General features: G+C 37.5%; 2 protein-coding genes across 3 annotated transcripts in view; one reads left to right on the forward strand and one right to left on the reverse strand.

Annotated features, from left to right (window-relative positions):
* Nucleotides 1-2,408: 2,408 nt before the first annotated feature.
* Nucleotides 2,409-11,016, forward strand: LOC124154052 (ribonucleases P/MRP protein subunit POP1). The gene is made up of 8 exons (XM_046527550.1): nucleotides 2,409-2,687; nucleotides 2,775-2,893; nucleotides 2,976-3,115; nucleotides 3,199-3,301; nucleotides 3,402-4,299; nucleotides 4,896-5,141; nucleotides 6,671-6,893; nucleotides 9,879-11,016. The coding sequence occupies exons 1-8, from the start codon at nucleotides 2,561-2,563 to the stop codon at nucleotides 10,792-10,794; spliced, it is 2,772 nt and encodes a 923-aa protein (XP_046383506.1). The 5' UTR covers nucleotides 2,409-2,560; the 3' UTR covers nucleotides 10,795-11,016.
* A 1,964-nt stretch (nucleotides 11,017-12,980) lies between these two features.
* Nucleotides 12,981-22,915, reverse strand: part of LOC124154053 (spectrin alpha chain) — a 48,631-nt gene continuing 38,696 nt past the window's right edge. For both annotated transcript variants that reach the window (XM_046527551.1, XM_046527552.1), the window contains exons 28-41: nucleotides 21,894-22,089; nucleotides 20,865-21,051; nucleotides 20,319-20,449; nucleotides 19,312-19,516; nucleotides 18,723-18,927; nucleotides 18,304-18,424; nucleotides 16,927-17,146; nucleotides 16,586-16,735; nucleotides 15,940-16,052; nucleotides 15,433-15,487; nucleotides 14,798-14,907; nucleotides 14,087-14,355; nucleotides 13,810-13,976; nucleotides 12,981-13,693 (exon numbers count right to left, since the gene is read on the reverse strand). In XM_046527551.1, the coding sequence (XP_046383507.1) occupies nucleotides 13,565-13,693; nucleotides 13,810-13,976; nucleotides 14,087-14,355; nucleotides 14,798-14,907; nucleotides 15,433-15,487; nucleotides 15,940-16,052; nucleotides 16,586-16,735; nucleotides 16,927-17,146; nucleotides 18,304-18,424; nucleotides 18,723-18,927; nucleotides 19,312-19,516; nucleotides 20,319-20,449; nucleotides 20,865-21,051; nucleotides 21,894-22,089 (2,258 nt within the window). In that variant the 3' untranslated portion in view covers nucleotides 12,981-13,564. The remainder of the gene's footprint in view (nucleotides 13,694-13,809; nucleotides 13,977-14,086; nucleotides 14,356-14,797; nucleotides 14,908-15,432; nucleotides 15,488-15,939; nucleotides 16,053-16,585; nucleotides 16,736-16,926; nucleotides 17,147-18,303; nucleotides 18,425-18,722; nucleotides 18,928-19,311; nucleotides 19,517-20,318; nucleotides 20,450-20,864; nucleotides 21,052-21,893; nucleotides 22,090-22,915) is intronic.

Here is a 22,915-nt window from a genome sequence, read left to right on the forward strand (position 1 = left end):
CGTCGCATTTTCCCGCGCTTGAAAATTTTCACTTTTCGATAAATCACGTAAAATAGATACATATCTTCATTCGAAAATCTAAGAGAGTGAAATGCGTACTCCAGGAGTATCTTTCGATTTAGGCAATTTAAAAAAATTGGAAACCACCCTATTCTAAGGCAAAGAGCAAAGGTAACTTCACTGAGAACACCCTTTGAATGGCAGCTTGGTTAAATAAATTCTACATGCAAATTATATTTCTATTGTGTATGAGCACCCATTGAAGACAAGATTTGCCATTGACATTCTAGTCCAAACAGAGACAGAGAAATATTTAATGAGAATTCAAATAAATACGGCAAAGTCAGTGGCTAGGTATAGGCTGAAAATCAATGCAAAAAAACCTGATATATTAGTCTGCAGTGGAAGAAAAGAGGCTAACACTGGCTAGAAACTAGAAAACCATGAACTTGAGGAGATAAAGAAGTTCTTCTTATTAGGTAACTGAGTGACCAGCGATGGACAAAGCACAAAATAAATAAAATAATTGTACAAACTATGAGGGCTTTCTTCAAGAAGAGGAGTCTCCTAAACATTGGAATAGAAAAAATGCAGTTGAGAAATGATTCATTATGACATACATTTGGAGCCTGTTCATTTATGGCAGTGAAGCATTGAAGATAACAGCAGCAGAGAAGTCAAGGTTGGATGCTTTCAAACTGTGGTGTCACTGGAGAATGACAAAAGGCGGATACATATGAGGGGTGCATGCACCCATTGTGGGGCTGCCCGAATTGCTGAACATTTCAGAACCGCAGTTGTAACTTATTTATATCGTAAAATGGTATTTCCTTATATACATGTATAATCAAGTTGCTGCGAAGGCTTCTGCACAACAGAAGAGTCTCCATCACAACGAAGACACAGTGAAACCAGGGGCGGGTTGGCCAGGTCGGCTAGTCAGCGTTTGCTGAGGGTCCCGAGCTTAGGGGGCCCCAGGACTCTTGTGTCTATCATGAAGTATATATGAAAGGTGCAATACAAGATACTAAGATAATTTGATCCTAAGATTTTTTGCAATCGTAGAAGACTGCATTTCCGTTAGTTGCTTTATTTAGAACATGATGTAATAAGACTAAATAATACAACTTAGAGCTTTCCCAATGTTCATAAACTGCTCTTGGGTTGCCAGCAAGGTCATTAACGCATTCAATGTATCGGGTCATGACTCGGGCAACATCAACAGGGAAAAGGCTCATTTTCTTGACAACCTGACGGGAAACCCTAATACCTAAAGAGAAAAATAACCCTTGGCACATTATGCACTCACATTATATCCTTGTGCCTCCAAGCCACATGGATTACTAAAGTGTATGAACCTCTTAAAACTAGGAACAAGGTATGCATGTATTCTTTTCAGGAACACTGCATCATTTGAGGAAATTAATTGTGCAGCTTGTTCAGCCTAATTAGCTATTTATAGGTTTCCCTTAAGAGGTTGGATACATCTCTGGGGAGCACCTGCCACCCTCCTGGACGCTTGAAATATAGACAAGATTTTTATTACAGTTACCTTTAAATTTTTTTGTGCATTACGGAACCTCAATCATAAATTTCCATATAATTAACTTTCATGTAAAAATAAAGAGAATATTAAGAGTATGTTAATTGCTGTATGTTGTTTTTAACCTCAAATATGAGAAGACCACGTGTCTGTGAGGCCTTTTTCCCCCCGCTACTAGAAAAAAAATCATGAATCCGTCCTTGGTCACCAGGTCAGGATAGAACCAGTTAAACTTTATAGGATTACTGTGCTAATCAATGTATAAATTAGTGAGCTATGAGAGAAATAAGAGAATGTTTGTACCAATAATTACCAAATTCAATTACCTCTCGATTATCCTCAGCTAACGATTAATGTGAACGTAATATACGCTCGCGATTGTATTCTTACCTTGTATGAGTAATCGGTCTGCAGTACACACACATGAAGTAATGACGCAACAACCTCAAATTCCTCTCGCCTAAAGGTTTCAATTCGGAAGAGCTTCCGAATTCGGAAATTTGGAAGACGAGAACCTTCCTTTGCTGTAAGCAAATAGTAGGGTAATTATGGATTTAACCGATTTAACACACAAAAGCATCTGCACTTTGCAAGAGCCTTCGGGAATTACAAACCTCTCCTTAAAAAATAGTATACTTTTCTAACTTTTTCTTCCTCATCGGGTATTAACTGGATAAATTTGGGAAAAAAATTCAAACAGTTACTTGCGGCAAAATATAATCGAAAAGAAGAGTGAATAAAATTTTTTCAGGCGTTGGAAAATGGGACGTTTGAAACTATTTGAACATGATTTGAACGATTTGAACCATTTGAACGATGGCGGCCGCCAACGCAGTTTTATTTCGCTTTGCAACTGTTTAAAACATGTGCATGAAGGATGAAAAGGCTGATTCAAATGTTGTGGATGTGAAGTGTGGTGGATAATATTGTTATTATCTCTATTTTCATGGTATTATTACCTCAGGGAACCTCACATTCATAAAGTACTAAGTACGATTCCCGAAGAACTCACTTAAAATGGAAGGAAATCGTCCCCAGTTCGATCTGCTTCTAGGAGGCACAGAAGAACTTCCTCAAGATTTCTCACTGATGGATTTCGCGTCTGCCAGAGCTCAAGAAATAATGTCTATAAGTGAAGCACTCCGTAAGTACCTTTCACCGTTATTTACGTCTTATTAATGGGAGCATTTGAACCAATTCAATAAATCCTAATCAATTTTATGTCCCACAGAGGAACCTCGTAGGACTGGTTTGGTATTTCAACGTTTGCCTAGACATATGCGAAGGAGAATAATGAGCCACAATGCCAAGCGAATGCCTAGGCGGCTTAGAGAGGCTCACATGCGACAGGTAAGGGTCTTTTTTGGGTCGTACACTCATCTCGGTGTAGGACATGGACTAGTATATATTCCCTCTATTTTGTTTTCTTTAGATGGAAAAAGGTGGCTTGCCCCCTAAACCCAAAAGACCCAGTAGGAAGTACCGTCGTCGGCCTAGTAATTTGTTGGAAGCATATAATCGTCGTGCAAAAGTGAATGTGTGGCTGGAAACTCACATCTGGCATGCCAAAAGGTAAAGAATAGTCTTTGTTTATTTAAATTATTGTGTGCATAAATTTTCGTTGAATGATTCTTAAATTTGTTGCTCATTTGTAGGTTCCACATGATAAGTAAATGGGGCTATAAATTACCACATTTTCCCAATGACAAAAGTTCTAGAGCTTGTTATCGCGGGGCAGCCAACCATTGTTTATTGCAGGTAATCCTTCTATAATTACTGAGGCATCCTTTAAATGAAAATATTTTAGAGATATAAAGAAATCTCTCCTGAGTAATCTTCCTCTCTTCTTCTATGTCAGGATGTATCATATTTCGTCTGCATTGAGCTTATGGGATCATTTGCTGGTGTATTGAAAGGTTTGAGTATGCTTACCAGGCAAGAATGCGGTCTTTCTTTCCAAGCAAAAATGTGGTGCAATGGGGACAGAGAAGGGTCCATCATGTTATTCCATTCAGATTCCAAGTATCCACATGGTGCAATTGGAAGAGTGAGTTTCCTTTGGAAGCCACTTGGTGGCCCAAAGGGCAGCGGAAGTAGTGAACCAATGGTCGTGGGTGAGGATGATGATTCTTTGACTCGTGAAAGTAATGATAATGGTGACGGTAATGTCAAGGTAGATGATGGAGGCGGTGAAGACTCGGATCAGACACGAGTGCTGTGGTTGTGGGTCCACCCATCATATTACATGGAAGTGAAAGAAGAGCTTATGAAGGTATTCAGTTTTGAGAATTGTCGTCCAGACTCTGAGGGGGAGCCACCACTGAAGAGGCTGAAATCAGAAAAGTCCTCTGCTGGGTTCAAACAACGCCAGCGAAAGGGTGAGAAGTTGTCCGAGAAAGCCAAAACATCGGAGGCTACTGGTGATGTGCCTGAACTTTTCTCTGGAAACAATGTGAAAATGAAAATTTTAAAGGATAGGCTGGTGAGGTTGAGACTCACGGGCCCACTATCACATGCTGTGCTAAGGGAAACACTAGCAATCGCCCCCCAGCCAAAGGATGGGGTTCCAAGATGGCTGGAGGCCTGGGAGGATGTATTCAAGCAACAGAGGGAGCTGTGGGACCGCCTGTCTGTCATCACCAGTCCTGCCAATATTTCTCCAAGTATGATCCTGGGTCTTGCCATTCTTGATCCACGGGGAAATTTACCACCAAAAAGAACTAAAGCTGTTGACTTGGACTCCGTGTGCAATATTGGTAAGTTGTTTTGGTGCTACCACTTTTAATTTTTAGTCCCCATAAAATGAGTTCCGTGTATTAACATTCTTTGTAGCAAAATTGCATGCTTAATGTAATGGTATTAAGTCTCATAGACCATAAGTTTCTTAAACATTGTTATTTTTATGTTATTACTCAAAATAGATTTTACATGTAATTGCCTAGTTCAAAACACCACCAGCATGATTGTTACACACTCAGATTAGAACCAGAGAAGACTTTATGATTTTATATATAATATTTTAGTTAAGTGTGCAAAGTAGTGAAAATATTTGTACGAATTCTTTGCATGAAACCATGGAATTGCTCGTAGTCAAAGTCCATTATTGAAGGACTTTTATTCCATCTGTACCTTTTACTTTATTGTCACCGGGCACCTTTGAATATGTTGCTTTGTGTACCATTAAGTAGCAAAATGATGGTGGACACTAATTTCTTATGCATTTTGTGTTGAATCTTACCACATTTTCCAATAAAATACTTTTTACATGTGATTTTTGCAACATCTAATTCTTTTCTATTTTTCTTTGGGTTGATAATGAATTTTAATCACCTTTGTCCAATCCATCTTATAGATGCTGTGAAGGGAGTTGGAGGTCTGCCTCTTAGTCCCATGTGGGACCCTCAAATAAGAGACACAGTCAGCAGTTCCAAGCCATCAGATGCTCAAATGAACAAAATACGCTCTCAGAACCTTGTGCCTGGAATGACCGAGGCCACAGATGATTCCTCAATTTCTGCAAGTGATGGAGATGAACCCCCTAGACTCCCCATACTTCTTGTTCAGAGACCTGGAAGTCAGGATACAAGCAGAAGACTAGGTTTGGAAAAAAATATTTTTGCATTGATGTTATCATTTTGATTATTTGCTATGAATAGGGATTGGTTGGTTTGGTTATGGACTCCAATGGTTCTTGAGCTTGCAACTGCAATCGGAACTGAAGCCAAAAACAATTGGTACTGAACTAGTGTGTGCAGTACACAATTTGTTAACTATATATGTATAATTTACATAATACATGTCCATTTAATAGCATGATTTTTATAATTCCAAGATATTTATAATGAGGAGTCATTTATGCAGTTTTCATAATTGTATTACAAAAATCATCAATAGCTTTTGAAAATTATGCAATGAAAATGAACTCTGATTAAGACCTTGACCTGAGTATCAGTGGCAGAAACTCAATTAGAACCAACAGACAATTGGAACTAACCCATCATTAATTACTAACACATAATATTTTTTAAAACAAACTTTGACATCAATAATTATCAGCTTGTTCAACTTGGGGAGTACAGTATCATTTTTCAGGAAATAACTTACATGAGTCTCATTGATGAAGTATAATTTGTGTCAGGGGCAGATCCAGGATTTTTTTCTGGGGGGCACAAGGGTCTGACAGGTCTTTTCATATTTGAGATTAAAAACAAAATGCAGCTATTAATGTAGAACATATTCCCTTTATTCTGATGTGAAAGTTAGTAACACTAACTTTAATGATTGAGGATCTGTAATACACAAAATAAAACGAAATGATAATCGTATGGAAAATCTTGTCTATTTTTTAAGCGTCTGGGAGGGGGGTAGGTGCCCCCTCCCCCGTAAATCCGCCTATGCTGGTAAAATTGGAAGATTTTAACGGGATGGAGTGGAAATTGTTTGCATTGGAATTGCAAGGTACAATTTTCAACAAAAATAACTTTTCAATTCGTCCCAGGTTTCAATGCCACTACCCCACCGCTACCACCCTGAAGATGATGTGTAGTGGATCCCCGCTTTACGATGGGTTCGACTTTTGATGATTCGGAATATGATCTGAAATGATTTTGCATAACTTTCAAATTTTACTGATTTAGTTTCTACTCACACAATATGCCATTGCTTATGTATTTCTATGCCTTATTTGTTTACAAAACACATTCTTAACACTAGCATTTGCATGTGCTGATGTTCTTTAAATTGGTTTTTTGTCAGGAAATAATGAAGATTCAACATAAAATGGAATTCATTTAGTGATAGATCCTCTGGAACGAATTTATTTGTAAAGCGAACGTCTAGTGTAGTTTTATTGAAACCTAGGTTGAATCAGAAAATTTTTATGGTAAATTGCTCCATGTTATTCCAATAAAAATGTTAAATTTAAGAGTCCTTTGAAACAAAATGAATGTGTGATTAGTCCAGAAAAAGGTGGATTATTCTACATTGTCCCAAGGGGTTTATTTTTTTAATACATACATAGTCAATTATGTATATTAGTATTTTTTACATATCCTGTGAATTTCTCGCCAGAGGGCAGAGCACCAGTGCTCATTGGCTGCAATGTATCAAATCCTTTCTCCTTCGAAGGCTATGGCAGTGGTTGGGACATCATTGCCCCAGCTGGTTGGGGTAAGCCCTTGTGGATTGCCCTCGTGATGAGGGGTGCTCGGGCTGCTGGACTTCGTGATGCTGAGATTCTCGGGGAAATTCCTGTTAGCCGACAATGTTGCTGGCCTGCTCCTCCAGATACTTGTGCAGGAAAATTGGAAGCAGAACTTATGGAGAAAGAAGCTAAGCAGAAGTACTTCAAGTGAGTTTTTCCTTAAGCCTCCAGCATAGATAATGGTTTTGATTAATAGATAAATAAAACCAGCCCTCTGTTTTCAGTGAAAGTACTTTTAACCTTTTCCCCACTAAAGACGAAAATATGCATCTGGTCATTTCTTGACCCAGGAGACGAAAGCCGCAAATTTTCGTCGCAGATTTTCCCATGCAGGTGAACGAATGCCAAATATATAAGTTTCCTAGCTCCCCCTTTATGATGGTTGTGGTTGTGCGATGTCTTTGTTTTGGGACACAACACTGCAGGGCGTAGGCTTTATGCTTGAAATCCGGGAGCAGGTGCCCGGACCCCTCTTAGCGGTAAACCGCGGTCATACAATTTTTTATCCAGTCATTTTGCGAAATAAATATTTTTTTCTTTCTCTAAAAATATGAATTAAGAATTGAATTGTTTGTCTTTTGAGCAGCGTTTACAATTATTAAACGAAATTTTACAATAAATATTAACTTATATCTTGATTTCAGTATAAACATCAGCATGGAAATTGTTGCTGCATTAAATGCGTTAATATTGATGGTAGAGCTTTGTTCAAAATTTGAAAATTCTCAGAATAAAACGAAGAATTCAATTCGAAGTCTGCAATTTACATTCAAGCAAAAATTATCCATATAGCTAATTCATATAAACGAACCATGATTGACCGCGAACCAATGCCGCAGGTATGGTTATAAACCCTGAACGAAGGGAGCCCAACTACCCTCGGAGTATGAGACAGTGTAGATTCCTCGCTAGGAAGGGTCAAGAAAGGTTGATGCTGAGGGTGTGTGATTATCCGCAACACCCTTCTTAACAAATGTCCTGCAAAAATGCTCCGTACGGGGAGGGGACGGAAGAATCTCTCGGGGCTCAGCACAGCAGTCATGCTAAGGCGAGGACTCCTCCGTCTCAAAAGTGTTATAAAGCAGGAAACAAAACCAATAGAATGAGCTGCATGGAACCCAATGTATTTTAAATGGGTGATGGGGGTCTTGTAGGCCCTGAAGGCGAGTACACAGGCGTAGAGAAAGTAAATTGTACAAAAACCTTCTTCAGGATAAAATACAAGTGCTAACTTTCACGATGATCTGTGCAATGGTTTCAGAGTCTATCGATTGTGGGTGAATGTACAAACTTTCTATTTCATGATTATAGTTAAGCTGTACTAAATGGTCCCAGGGTTCTAGTGTTAAAGTGGCTAACTCCTATTCCATGGGGAAAATGGCATTGTTTTTATATAATATGAATATGTGTTTTATGAAGGTTATTGCTGTGGCCATATAACCTTCATAAGTCTGTTTAAGGTTTTGAGGCCTACCATCCTATGGCAATTGGTTACTCTCAATCATGGTGCATGAAGAAATAACATTCATTCATTCATAGTGCTGCTATCCTGAGGTTGATAAACTGCAGCCTTACACTTCTTCCTTTCCTAAGCCATATCCTTCACTTCCCTGATGTCCTTCTTTACTTGCCCTACATTCTAATTTCTTAGCCTTCCTCAAGGAAATTTTTCTTCAGTTTTTCCCTCCATTATGCATTTAATAATTGTGGAAAAAGCATCAAAGAAAATTTCAGGTACCTGAAATTTTGAGAGCATTTTATTCCTGTAAATAGGAGTGCTAAAAAAATGTGAGAACAAAAAGAAAATTTGACTTAGGAGTTTGCCACTAAATGTGCATATTTTTTGCCACTGAATAACAGACTCTGGCATATTATGTCACAATCTTATATATAAAAATGAATCGCAAAATGTGTTGGTAAGCGCATAACTCAACAACTCCTGGACCAATTTAGCCAATTCTTTTTTTAAAATGTTCGTTGAAGTCCAAGGATGGTTCTTACGGCGAGAAAAAATCGAATAAATGCCGGGAAACCCTAAAAACAGCCCTTTTCTTTTTCACACCTGGGACCTGGGACGACGAAGTCCAGAGTCGGGACCTGGGACGACGGAATTTCGGATCTCGAAAAAAGATCAACCCACGGCGGGATCAGACTACGGCACCAGTACGATCATACTACGGAATAGACCTACGAATCTGCAGGCGCTCGAAGGGAAGAAAATTTTTTTGACGATTTTCGAAGTGCCGAAAAATTTCAGTCCAGAGTCCGGAACCTGGGACGACGGAATTCGGACGACATTTTTCAAAGTCCGAAGCCGGACCCGAGACGACGGAGGGACTTTGAAAAATTTTCGAAAGCGGGGGTCTCGCCGAGTAAAGCAAGACGAATCCCCCAAGCTAGGGCTGAGTCTCAAGAGATCGCAGCGTGGCAGCTGCTCTACCGAGTACAACACCCCGCTCGGTACCAAAGTCGTCTACAGACAATTCCGAGACCCGACGCCGTCCTCAGTCGGTCACCCATGTTCGACAGCTTGGGGGAGGCATCCCGTCGGCGCTGGATACGCCCCGGGAGCCCCGGTTTCCCCGATCGGCAAGTCGGCTCGGATGCCGACGCACCCCTAAGCAAGGCGCGTCGACTAAGAGCAAGAAAAGTGTCTCGAGCCTGCCGGCTCTCGGGCCTCCTCAAATCACCGTTGCCTCATCGGCTAGAGGGGATTCTGCCTTAAAGGCGTTCAGGCATAATTCACACCGAATTATTACCAGGGTGACGGTTCTGTTCAGGATAATTTTTTGCAAAGAATATAAAAAAGGTAGGAACAAAACACTGCCACATTACAAATTTTTTTGACAGGACGAAGTCTGTCGGGTCAGCTAGTTTACATATAAAGATTACGTTGCACCTACTTTTGAAAATTCCAGTCAATTTGATCTTTACAGTAGAATGATTTTCCGGTCTTGTCTCTTGGCCTTCCTCAGGGTACTTCTTCAAATCTCCCCTTCATTATATTAATCAAATATTGTATAAAATAATTTTATATTATGATATGGCTTCTTAACTGGGTCCTACTTTGGCTTATGAATAAGTAAATACATACGTAATTAATTAATAGCCTAAATTATTATTATCTTTCAGGCTCCCACCCAGTAAGAGACCCAACTACATCCACTTGGGTATTTCGTCTCCATTCACTTTTCCTTGGAGTATTCTGTGTCGCGAGTGGTCCTCCACCCAAACCCTGGATTATATAACCAATGGCAAACAGAGTCAAGACTCATTCTATGTTTTACGAAGCACTCAGAAGCTAAATCTCATCGCTAGTGCCTTGCAAGGAGCACAGAAGGTGTGGGGGAAGACTAAATCTTCTTATGGTTCCAAGCACCTTGTTTCAGGGCAGCAATTGCCTCAATGCAATCTAGTCAAGATTATCACTGATGGAGATCCACCTGTAGTTGATGATCACTGTCTTATACCTGTGAGGGTAACCATTTGCAAAAAGGGCATTGTGGCTAAACATGCAATAATCTGTCTTCCCATTGAGAAAGATGTATTGAATGGGAAAGGCAGCGGACAGAAACTGGAACTCACTGTACTGGAAGAACCCAATAACCCTGATCCGTTTAAGGAGGAAAGAGTCAAGGCCAGGAAAGAACACAAAGAAAGGTTGAAAAAGTTACGCAGGAAAAGAGTGAAATTACGCAGGGCAGCTGATGAGGAGTCCTCTGATGCATCTGATGACGTAACGAAGCCTTTGATGGGACCAAAAGCTACGGCAGACATTTGTACCCTTCACATGAAGCATATGGAAGAGTTGTATCTGCCCCCTGTTGTGTGCGTGAGAAATTCATGTATTAGAGAAGTGGCTGGATTTGTTACCAGTGGTGGTTTTTCCTTTTCAGAAGCCAGGGAAATGGGTTATGGATATGTTACCCTGGCAGCTTTAGAGGCACTTATAAAAACAAGGAGTTGGAATAAAAAACTATTAGTGTTTGTTCGCAACACATCTAACTCACATTATTTTACTGCAACAATTGAAGTAGTGTTAAATTAATGTTTCCAAGAAATCCAGCATTTCGCAAACAGTGGTGAGTAGAGGTTTTTCAAAATTTTCTTGATACATACTCAAAATTGTACATATTCCAGTGTACATTTGTATATATTTACCTAACTTACAGAGTGTATGGAGGAATGTTTAAGGAATTTCAAATGGACTTTGTATAGAGATCTCACTTAATTGGAAAAAATATGATTAAATGTATGTGAGACTATTTTACTCATTTCATATTATTTTATAATCGCTGTGTTGATCAAAATACCTGTATATGTTGTCACCCTTGCCCTACTGTGATAAGAGGAAGATCAGTTTGGAAAAAATTTCCCTTAAGGTTCAGAGAGATCATTCTAGGTGAATTAGTGTACCCTGCATCATCACCTTCAGTCAAAAATCCTTTGATGCAGCTAGCTCTCCATCCACATAACCTTTTCAAGTTGCTTATATTTAATATTATTAATAATTGTCCAATGTAATTCATTCTGGGCTTTCCTTTGTCTTCTTTCTATCCTCTTGTCCTTTGATGATTGTCTTCAGCAGGTCAAATGCCTCATGATGTGGTCCATTATGTTTTCCATCTTTTTAAGATGCCTAGGAAGCTTTCCTTTTCTCCCACTCCTCAAAGAACATCGTTATAATTCAAATAGTCCTTCGAATTTTATAAAAGTGGGACTGCTGTGCTTTAATATAAATCTTCACCAATTTCATCAGTTCAGATATTTTTGACAACTTTTGTAAGAGACTTTTTTGAACATCTCTTCCTTTTTTGGCAAGTCAAGACCTTTTTTGTTCATAGAATATTCTAGGACTTCTTCATTAATCATTATACCCAAGTTAAAACCCCTCATTTCACCCCTCACCACAACTTTGTCTGTAGGTAAATGGAGGAAGTGGGTAATAGAAAATTTTAGTAAATTTGGCTCTACCTAAGGTATTAAAGTAATTGATCAGAAAGCTGATTGTTACCTACACTGCTCCGTAAAAGCAATAAAAATAGGAGAAAGTGGTACATACTTGTGATGTGGGTTGCTTCACCACTAAGGCCTACATGTTTGAATGAATTTTGAAGTGGGAGTAAATTTGAAAGTTGAAGCATTTATTTTTCAAATGTTTTTCCATAGGGATTTTCAAGGATTTATAGGAGGTTCTCTGATATACTTGGAAAATAGGTATGTTTTCTGATGTCTCCTAATGCTCATGGCCAGAGATTGTGAGTGACTTAGGTGTAATTAAAAAATCCTGGGTTTACAGCATTTCCAATTTTGCTTCTTAAAGTGGTAAATGCCAATTTTTAGCAACTTGATCATACTCCTCTGCTTGTTTTTACAAATAAATCCTCAAGATTTGCTGATATTTTTTCAGAGTAGATGCCACGTAAAATTTGAATTTTCAGCTAGAGATAACAGTAAATTTATTTGTTACACCTAGGTTTTGACAATTTTAAATTTTATATAAAACTGTTAAAGAAACAGCCTAGTTAAACATACAATAAAATTTAAAATATTTTGAACAAAAAACATTGAAGGAGAGAGAACTTGCAAATTTCATCAAGGACAAAAATATCACTTTCGCAGCTCTAGTGTTACCTCATGTAGAACTACATTTCTGACAAACCTCTGGGGCATTGTGTATCTCAAGAAAGGATTATTAATACCCTCGACCATAATTAAAGGGTAAAGAAAAGCCAGAGAGAGAAACATATATCGATCAAAAAGTTGCCCACTACGGATGAAGATGGCCATGACATTTTAGGTCATATAGGCAATGAAAAATGCATATCATTTTTCATTGACTCAAGATATTATGCATGATGAGATTTCAATGCCTATTTTCAATACATATATGTCACTGATTTCACTTAACCAAAATAATGGTCACTCCAGCAAAAGAAATTAATTACAACTTCGGTGTTTGTAGTTGAAATTTCAAATTCAGCAGTGAAAATTCTCACAGAGCATATGAGCAGCTTTGGAAAAATTCAAGTGTGAGTAATTCATCATTTCTTTGAACTATTTAGCATGATTTCTATCGCAGTAAAGAACGTGATAAGTTTAGTTTCCATGACAGTTGACAAATAGGTGAGCAAAGACCTACATATTATGATCATATACCATATCTAGTAGGGTACACAGGAATACATATAAGGATTACCACTTTACAGGCACTTTTAAACAGAAAAACAACACTTTAGCAGAAAGAAGAGAAGTTTACTACACCACTAAATAACTACATTATCCAATCACAATGTATTCCATTGCCTTATGAATGCTTACATGAATGGATGATAGCCAAAGAGGCCATTTTTAGAGCCACAATTTCATTGCTAACAAGCAAAAAGACAGATTCATCAGAACTTTCTGGCATTTTTATAAGCCAAGCACAAGCAAATGATTAATTTCTATAGAATCAACAGTGTATAAAATTTCATTATTAAGAGAGTATATTCCAGATAAACCTTAAGAAAAAGTTCTGATGCTTTTCACTTGATTTCACCAAGTGCATGCCAAGTCCATGCACAGAAAGCACAAGTTTAAAATATTTTATCGCAATAAAATGCCCCCATAAGCTTATAAATATCTGATGAACAACTGGATGCATCAAAGATGTCCCACCACCGGTATATTCTCTAAACAGCTGCAATATTGTTACGTGAAAGCAAGTGCTAATCACAAGCATCACACTTTTCTCATCACATAATACAGACAAAATAAACGATGGTGGGGGCAGGAATAGTGCTGTGACAGAAAGTGATTTAGTGGCTACACTCTCTTTAATTCTGGAATAGCGTATGGGTAAAGTCTATGTAGTCTAATGCTCCAGGGATGGGACGCTCTGTCTTCGGATCCACATAAGGTTTCATTCGCGCCACACAGTAGTCTGCCATTTCCTTGGTGAGGTTCTGCAAAGGAAAGGAATTTTGTTCCCTTTATTGACTACATCAATTCCAAGTATAACTTCAGGGAGCTAACTTCTCAATTGTCTTCCACAACCAGCAAGCAATTATGTAAAACTTACAGCATATAGTTCCTCCTTGGTTACATAAGGCCCGTCACCCGCCGTTATTGCCCGGAATGCATTCTCTATTTCTTCTGAACTCCTTACATTTTCTGTTTCCTTGCCTATCATAAATGCCATGTACTCCTGTAATGACACATAACCATCCCGATTCGGATCCACAACATCTGTAAGTATGAAGAAGAAATAATTATATCACTTCACTCGAGGCAATGAATAACAATAGAACTGGTTGATGCACAAAAGCCACAAATCACTACATCATCAATTAAATTACCTAGAATGGCCTTGAATTCGGGGTCAGGATGGCCCTCGTCAACCATAGGAAGGTCATAACCAAGGGCTCGTAAACAGGACTTGAACTGGGCGTGGTTCAAGCGGCCGGACTTCTCTTTGTCGAAATGCTTGAACATCATTGAGAACTCCTTGAGGGCATCTTCACTCACACCCGATTGGTTACGAGCCTGTATCTGCTGCTCCAAGTTGTGCTGCATGCGCATTCCAAGCTGATCCAACTGATCCCATTGCTGAGCCAAGCCAACAGTACTGATGGATAAAATACCATTATCAGAAAAATGTCAATACAACTGTGTGCCAAACCTGTCTTTAATCAACAGATTCAATGAAATCTTTAAATACATCTAGAGGCAAACCCTAAATCTTATGAGAATGGAAATGGCTACAATCATATTACAAATCCCATTAAAAGATTTTAAATTCATATCATTCCTATTTTAATAGAAAAATAAAGCCAAAATAAATCATTTCATATTATAACCAAGATTTAATAACCTTTTTGATAAAGTGAACAGATTGATTTATCAATATTTTTCCATTAAAAAGGGGATGGTAAATATTCTATAGTTTATAACGGGACTGGCAGGATTACCACCGTGATACATTTCTACAATTTCAGAATACATCAGGACTAAATCAAGGATAATTAAAATAAATTACAGGACAGAGATGGACGCACAAAATTCCTCACCTGTGCTCCGTGTACCGATTGTCTAAAATAAGATGTTCCTCAAGTAATGCACCAAGATCTTCGATCTTCTTCAGGTCTGTACGTCTAGCACGCACTTCCGTAGCTTTCCTCTGAAAGATTATCATAAGAAAGAGAATGACTAACAATTGTAAAAATATAAAAGTCGTCCCCAAGGGATACTAAAACCTGTATTTACAAGCTGAAATGTCCATCAAAATTTTTAAAAATACATTAACATAGCCTAAATCTACTTGTTTTTATACCTCCAAAACTGTAATTATTTGTGCTCACTGAAAATTGAAACAAGCATCTTAATAATTAGATTCAGGGTTAAATTTTCTCAAACATGTTGATGTAAAAATAAAACACTTGTGACCAATATGAGAAATGAAAATTACTCGATAGCTGATGACAAGTGATGTGGTTCTTAAGCATAAATGATATTTTTAACGGTTTCATGACAATAGGCAGACCTAATACCAGCTTGGTATACCACAAACTGACCACCATGGATTGAATTCATTAAGAGTAACACTGAGTAAATTCATTGGAAAGTCTTGGATAGCAAAAATTTGAGCTTATACAACTCTTGCATAACCACAAGAAAATAAAGATGAGAAAAATTCTACACAAACCTTGGTTGCTTCCAGCTGCAGTTCCAAAGAGCCAGATCCTTCCATCATGGAGGTTCTTAATGGAAAATGATGAGAAGAAAGGGGGTCAATCATCAAGCAAAGCAATGAATAAATTAATGTTTCTTACATTCATCAACTATGTAATGCAAAGTGGAACAACTACTAAAAAGAAGAAAATTCAAGGAATGGATAAGCAGCTGTTCAAAATAAATTAGGGGAAGGGAGAATATCTAGTAATGCCATGATAGTCAAATGATTTAAATGAAAGAAAACTCAACTTAAATTTCACATATGCAATAACTGAGATAAAACAATAATATTGAATAATTAGAATTAGACAGCTGGAAAAGCTATTACCGAGATATTTTGGCATTTGGATTTCCTGTTTTCTGACATATTAAAGATTTAGATAAACACAAGTCTCTGGCATGAAATACAAATATTAATTATCATATACAATACAAGTGAATAGCAAATATTTAGAGTGAGTGAAAGAATTGTACTAACCTCGTCTCTGTTAGCCATTGATGGAATGCATTGGCATGCTTAGCGAATTCTTTCCTTAACTTATCATTCTCCTCTTGTCTCTGTGCTTCCTTGGCAAGCTCCAAATCACGCTCCTAAAAGAAAAATTGCAATGTTGCAGTCAAGAGAAAAAGATGACTCAATCATAAAATAAGAAATCTGAATGGATAATATTCATTAAAATCAGCAACATATATACTTTCACATGCTGCAGTAGCATTTATAAATTAGCAGTTCTTTAAATTTATTTTTAAAGACTTTTTGGCTGGCTAAACGTTTAATTGAAATTGGAATCTTATGGTAGATCATTGAGGCAGAATGATGAGGACCTGTCTACCTCATTTTTAGAGGATGATTTGCCAGATGAAAATTCTTTCTACCATGTGTCTCACAGCTTTGTATAGCAGAATTGGGCATAAACAGTTGTTGATTACTTCTGAGAAGTATAGAACAATTCAGGATATAAACACAAGGCAGAGTGAGTTTTTAAACAACTATACTCCAAAAATAATCCTACTTTCTCTGGTAAAAGTCTTCCTATTAAGTTGGGCAAAGGCAATAAAATGTAAATGGATGTTTTCTGATATTAAAATAAAAATGCAGGAATTAATTCATACTTCTCACTAACCTTGATTATTTTCTGTAGATTGCTCCAGGTATCCTCGAGAGCCTCCATTGTGAACCATGTGTATGGGTTGGAGCCAACATTGAAACTCTTGATCTTCTGCTCCAATGCCGCAAGAGCCTCAAAATCTGCCTCAGCTGATGACAGTGATGCCTAAAATGAAAAAACAATGACAAAATGAACTCTCTGGCAATGAATGGCAGACACTGCCCCCCATGGAATCCCTGGATTGATCCTTGATTCATATATTTCTTAACCAGATATTAAAGCATGTGGACTTAAGCTACGTCTTACAGGGCCAAAATCACTGGATACAAGCAAAATCACCACTAAAAAATACTTGCCTGGAATTGGGCATGAGCCTCTCGGAGAGCACGTATCTCCTCAATTGAATTGCATCTAACTGGGTCAGTAAGGTCTTCTTCAGCATTCTCAAACCATGAGTTGAAAGCAGAGGCTTTCTTAGCAAACGTCAGGTAGAGCTCTTCAATCTGCCGGAATTGCTCCTGCATTCTGAGTAGCCGCTGCTTGCGAGCGTCAGAGTCATTCAGCAGTTTCTGCCACCTGTGAGAATTTGATTCATTGAATGATAGTGATAACGTAATATTTATTTTGCTTCACTTAGTCCAGAAGTTTGATATAGAACATGATTACGAAAGCAAACAAATGCCACATATTATATAAAACGTACATTAAATACCACTACAAACTCTAATTTACAGGATATAGCAGTATTTCTTTGAGTTGATTCGAAAAATATACAATTAGGCTGCAGTAACTTTTTTCAGTAATTTTTGCTTCCATTAACAAGCAAATGTAACAGGACAATAAGGCTCAGGTTCACAGTCACTACTTGTATGTTCTCCGTATGCTGGGTGATCCCTACGCTCTTCAACTGCATTTATAGTGGCATTGAAGAGGACAGTTGTGCCCCATCTCTCCTGCAGACCACCAGATACATAGATGAGGCTTCAAGCCTACCCAGGGGTTCCGTTATAGAATACCGAGATGGCTGCTGTCAAATTGGATATTATAAATTATAATATCTCATTAAACGACTTGTGCACATGAAATTTCATTTTAACAATGCCATTTTTTACTAAGCAGACTGTAATAATTGAAAATGTTACTAAATGTTCTTCATAATGAAAATCTCATTGCCTCCAACATCCCCTTGTAGTATTGTTCATCACAGTCAATTTTTAAGAAATTCACCAACGCATTGAATTAAAGTTGAGTTCTGACAGCAAGTAAATAAATTTTAAGAATCAGAGGACAAAGAAAGATAGATGGCTTTCAAGTAAAGATGATCCAGGTGATGTTTATGAATCGCTTATCAAAGGAGAACCCCAGCAGTAATCTAGCTAGGGGACACCTCGGTAACCACCACAAAAACTACTACAAATCTGGGCCTTAATTAACTTAACTGCTTGGAGCAGCTTATTGTAGTAGAAGAACAGTGCTTTAATGAATGGTATTCCAGAAACTCTGATGGATGCTGCAACCATAGCTTAAAACGTTTTTTGTAAACACTAAATAACAACCTTTTACACAATTTACGCACAATACATGCATCAGAAAAATATTCATTTCAGGTTTTACTAACCTTTGAATAATAACTATGTAATTAAGATTACGTTCATCACCCATCAACATCACAGATCATAGAATCAAGCAGGTACAACTCATTTTCATAGAGCAAAAACAACACAATTCTCTACCTTGCAATCACATCAGCATGCCTTCTTTCAATGGCAGGGGTCTGGTCATGTTCGGCAGCAATCAAGCGGTCCTTGAGACCAGTGATATTCTGGATTCCTTCATGCTCAAAGGCATGGAGTCCTAAAAAAATAGTAATTAGGTTGAAATCACTAATCGTATAGATGCCATGAAGAACCACAACCACAATAATTGGGAGAAAATGGAAGGCTTGACGCAGAGTTCAAAATAATTACCTTAATTAAGGGAAGTATTCCAAGGATAATAAAATGAGAGGGAAATGTATGGAATGAACCATTCAAGAGAGGGAAAATTGCTCAGATTCCATACAGTTAAGGAAAGCACAGTATATTATACAGTACAAGATTATATAAAAACTAACACCAAAGGAACTCCCCTTCAACATTAACAACCCACTTACCAGCATCAAAGGTCTCTTGCTTTGTCAGCAATGTCTGAACAGTGGACAAGTCCCTTCCAAACTCCTCAGAGCGCACATGTGCCTCCTTATCCCCAATCCATGACTCAACCACATCAGCCTTCCACATGAACTGCAAGTAGGCAGAGTTGTCCAGGAGACGTGCCTTGCGCCTTGCAGCCAATGAACCAAGGTGGTCCAGCTTAGTCTAAAATGTGAGAGAGATAATGGAGAATTCAAAAGGTTTGTTCCTGACTGAGGTTCACATACATTCACATTAAAAATCATCAAAATATCATTTAGTGTACTCAAATAAATTAAAGGAAGCTTCAGATGATAAAAGAGAAATGACGTTCTGTTCAGGAATTTTTTTAAATCCATCAATCACTGAAACATCAACCATGTTATGCCTGAATAACAAGATCCTCCATCGCTCTGAACTATACGATACTTAATCAAACACAAGTCCATTGATGCTCATCAAAATAATGGAACTCATCCAAGATCAAGTATTTAGTGAATCAGGCTTAACAAAAAAAATAGTTGATAGGAGCTCTCGTAGGAGTCCAGATTTTTCTGTCATCAGGCTCACCTGAAGTTGCTGGCAGCGAGCAGAAATGGCTGGAGCATGATGGTTGGATGCATTTACAAGAGCCTGACCAGCAGCAAATATTTCCTGACAACGCTCACCATGAGCAGCAAAATCTGTCTCAAATGCATCGTGCTTCTTCAAGAGACCCTGGACGGCTGCCATAGTGTCTCCATAATCCTCAACAGAGAGAAGCTGCTGCTTCTCACTGGAACAAAAAAGGATTTATTGTCACTGACAAAACCACCAATAGACATGATCAAATACATGAAACACAGAAATAAAGCCAATTGTTGCACATCAAATTAAAGCAGGTGAAATTGCAAATTAAGGAATTTAAGAATAATGGGATGGTTCAGTTCAACTACTAGTCAATTCCCATTATGATTTGTCTCCCGGGATCAGTGCTTGATCCCAGTTCTTGAACCTAATTCTTGATTACCGTTCATCATCAAGAGGGTCAATGCATTACAATCAAAGATGTATATTCACCGATTCATTATGAAAGCTACCTTAAGTAATGCATCAAATTATCTCCCTACAACTTAAATAGTTACATAAAATCATTTAATATCATACATGCTATGTAAATTATGCTCATTAAAGTTTTTGAAAAAAAGAATCTGGTTTTTGATCAAATTATTTGGCGCAGTTTCTTATTCATTTTGGTTAGGATTTCAATTCAAAGCTCAAGAAAAGGTGGAATCGAGAACTGAAGAATTAAACCAGCCCACTCCTGAGAAGTTTGAAAATTAATTTAAAATTGATAGTGAAATACAATATAAATGTGAAACACACCTTTTCAAGTTGCCAGTTAATAATTCTTCAACCAAAAAGGAAGTTCAAAGAAATATCTCCTTGACATTTGCTTTGAAAATATTTATTGAAGTAATGGCTATACTCAGAATGCAAAAAAGCCAGGGCAGCTGGCACATAAAAGGTAAATTTTTTACTTAATTTGATACTATTAACTAATCAACATCATAATAGCTTCTGGGGACCAAAAATACCTTATCCAAGCTTCTTCCTCTTCAACTTTAGCCAAGAATTGTTGGAAGGTAAGAGATTCTTCCAGTTTCTGTCCTCGATCTGCAGCGAGCTGCTTAAGTTCTGCCCAGGCTCCATTGAGAAGACGCAACCTCTGCAAAACAAAACATTTCTCCTTTTAAAAACAGCATTGGTTAATAGGCTCCTAACTGCCACATATTTCTTTAAAGATGTGATTGAAAAACTAAATGCATAGTTTTCTGCACTAAGAAAATAAATTTTTAACATAAGACATCCAATACTAATCATTTAATGCCAACAACAAGATGAAAAGTGTGCACAAACCCACTTCGTAAATTTTATTGCAAAGTTTGAAAGAAAAAAATTGGAAAACAATATTTTTAATTGTAAGAGAGACAAAATATGAATGGTGCGACACTTTAACCCAGAATCAACTTTGAAATTCACATTGAAACATAACAGCTATTTTTATTTGTGAAGCCCATTATTTTAAACAAATTAGTCATTCAAATCTGAAATTGTACTCTTGTTTACATTGACTGACTAACCTGCTCAATCTCAGGAACACCCAAGTTAGACACATCCATCAACTTCTCACCAGCCTCCTGCACAGCCTGGATGGCTGGTTCGTGGCAAGCCAATTCAGCTTCAAGTCGCTTATGTTTCTTCTTCAGATTCTGTACTCCAGTCAAGTCACGGCCATAGTCATCTGATCCAACAAGGAGTTTCTTCTCCCTGAAGTAAGAAAATAACACACACACCTTTAAAACTACAGCTCCAAATGAAATAGTTACCATAATAATTAATAATAATTTTTCACTATCAAAAATACCCAACCAGTTCCCTATTTAGGTCAGAGCTGCCATTGCATAAGTTAGAGAAAGGAAATGCAAGTTCCTGATCAAACCTCGAGTTCCTTTGTTTCATGCATAGAAATAAAAAGATGAAGGAGCATCAATCATTAGACCAAATAGGTGTTCCTCCCGAATTGTTTGGTATTAAAGAAATTTTTTTGTATGATGGTTTGATAGGATAGCATGAGATGTGTCCGTCACTTTAGGCATTCTGCCTAAAATAAAAATTATCCACTGTCTGTGCCCTCTATTTTGAATTTAATTATTATGGAATGTTACTTCCATAAGGGTCAATGTTCTGCTGCCAGGACCTAAAATATGCCTGCTAATGGGAGTTATCCACAATTTGGAGGTGTCCTTTAGGTTACTGTATTATCAATTTACAATTTTATTACTGCCTTTTAATCCCTGCATAGTAGACACAAGCACCATCTCCACATTTGAAGAACAACTCATCAAAAGTAAATTTACAGCATTGGAGAGAAACAGGCCCTAGTTTTAAACTACCAAGTTTGGAGACAACTCTGAACATAAAAGAAATGTAAACTATAGAAAACGACTCTTTACAAAATGTCCCTTTACAAATACTTACTGGGAACATAACAATTAATTGAAATGCATTTAAAAATTCAAACTATTAGTCAAACAAATTAGCCCTAATGATTCAAGATTGGCTAACATAAAATCCACACAAATTCACTGAGTGCAGCTCATAATACATACTTGATCCAAGATTCCTCATCAGCAATGTCCCTGAAGAATTGATGAAGGGTGTTGGCTTCATTGAGTCTAGCTTGACGATGAGCGGCAAGATTTTTAATGCGTTCATATCTCTCATTAATTGAATTCCTCTTCTCCTGAATACTTGCAGCATCAAACTGACCACTTTCAATTAGAGAATCAGCCTGAGCATTCATATCTAGAAATGAAACAATCAATTATTAAAGAGTCTAATTAAAGAAAAGTTTTGCTATCTACATAAATATTTTCACCCATACCACAACCTAACACTCAGGATAGTCAAATGGGCACCAATTGGAATGCCCAACATGGTCAGAAATATCATACCAATATTTAACTTTTAGGGAACTCCAAATATTGAAAGAAATCAAGTAACAATTACATGTGTCATAGTTTAAATGCAATTCAACAAGAACAGCCATCTTTAAATATATTGATAGTAACAAAGGACCTTTAAGGGCTATCTCCAAGCAGTGAATTAATTCATACTAGAATTTTTTAACTGAAAATAGAGGAGGGGTTGCCACAAGATTCCCACTATCAATTTCCCTGACTCATCCTTGACGAAAATCTTCATTCACCTTGCTCAAACTCTCCTTTTGATTATTACATATCATATTTGCTCAACTGGGCCAATCACAGCCACCTTCATCCATGATTCAAGAGTGCCCAGGAATAGAAGAATGGAATAGAGAGTTCTTACATGTCATTCATAGTTGCTCTCATTCCCGTCACATTTCTATGAAAGAAACATGGCAAAACTGAGCAAAGAGAACAGGAATTTGCTACTAGAGTAAGCTTGAGTTAACAAAACAATTAATGCGTGGTGATGTTACAAGAAGAACCAAAATTTTTCTGAAACAACAAGTTTAATGGTTCTATATGGAATAAATGCACTTGAAAAGGCAAATTTACCACATCCTTCCACATCAAAGACTAAAGTCCTAAGCCCGCCAATAGCACAGCAGATATTTCGATTAACATCATGACATAAATTTTCCCAC

The sequence above is a fragment of the Ischnura elegans genome, chromosome 2, assembly GCF_921293095.1.
Source record: "Ischnura elegans chromosome 2, ioIscEleg1.1, whole genome shotgun sequence".
In the NCBI taxonomy this organism is placed as follows: domain Eukaryota; kingdom Metazoa; phylum Arthropoda; class Insecta; order Odonata; family Coenagrionidae; genus Ischnura; species Ischnura elegans.

Excerpts from the sequence above, each read along its gene's own strand:
- LOC124154052 (XM_046527550.1), top strand. The coding sequence starts at position 2,561 with ATGGAAGGAAATCGTCCCCAGTTCGATCTGCTTCTAGGAGGCACAGAA. Across the intron at positions 3,116-3,198 it reads CACATCTGGCATGCCAAAAG|GTTCCACATGATAAGTAAAT; the intron begins GTAAAGAATAGT and ends GCTCATTTGTAG. Across the intron at positions 3,302-3,401 it reads CCAACCATTGTTTATTGCAG|GATGTATCATATTTCGTCTG; the intron begins GTAATCCTTCTA and ends CTTCTATGTCAG.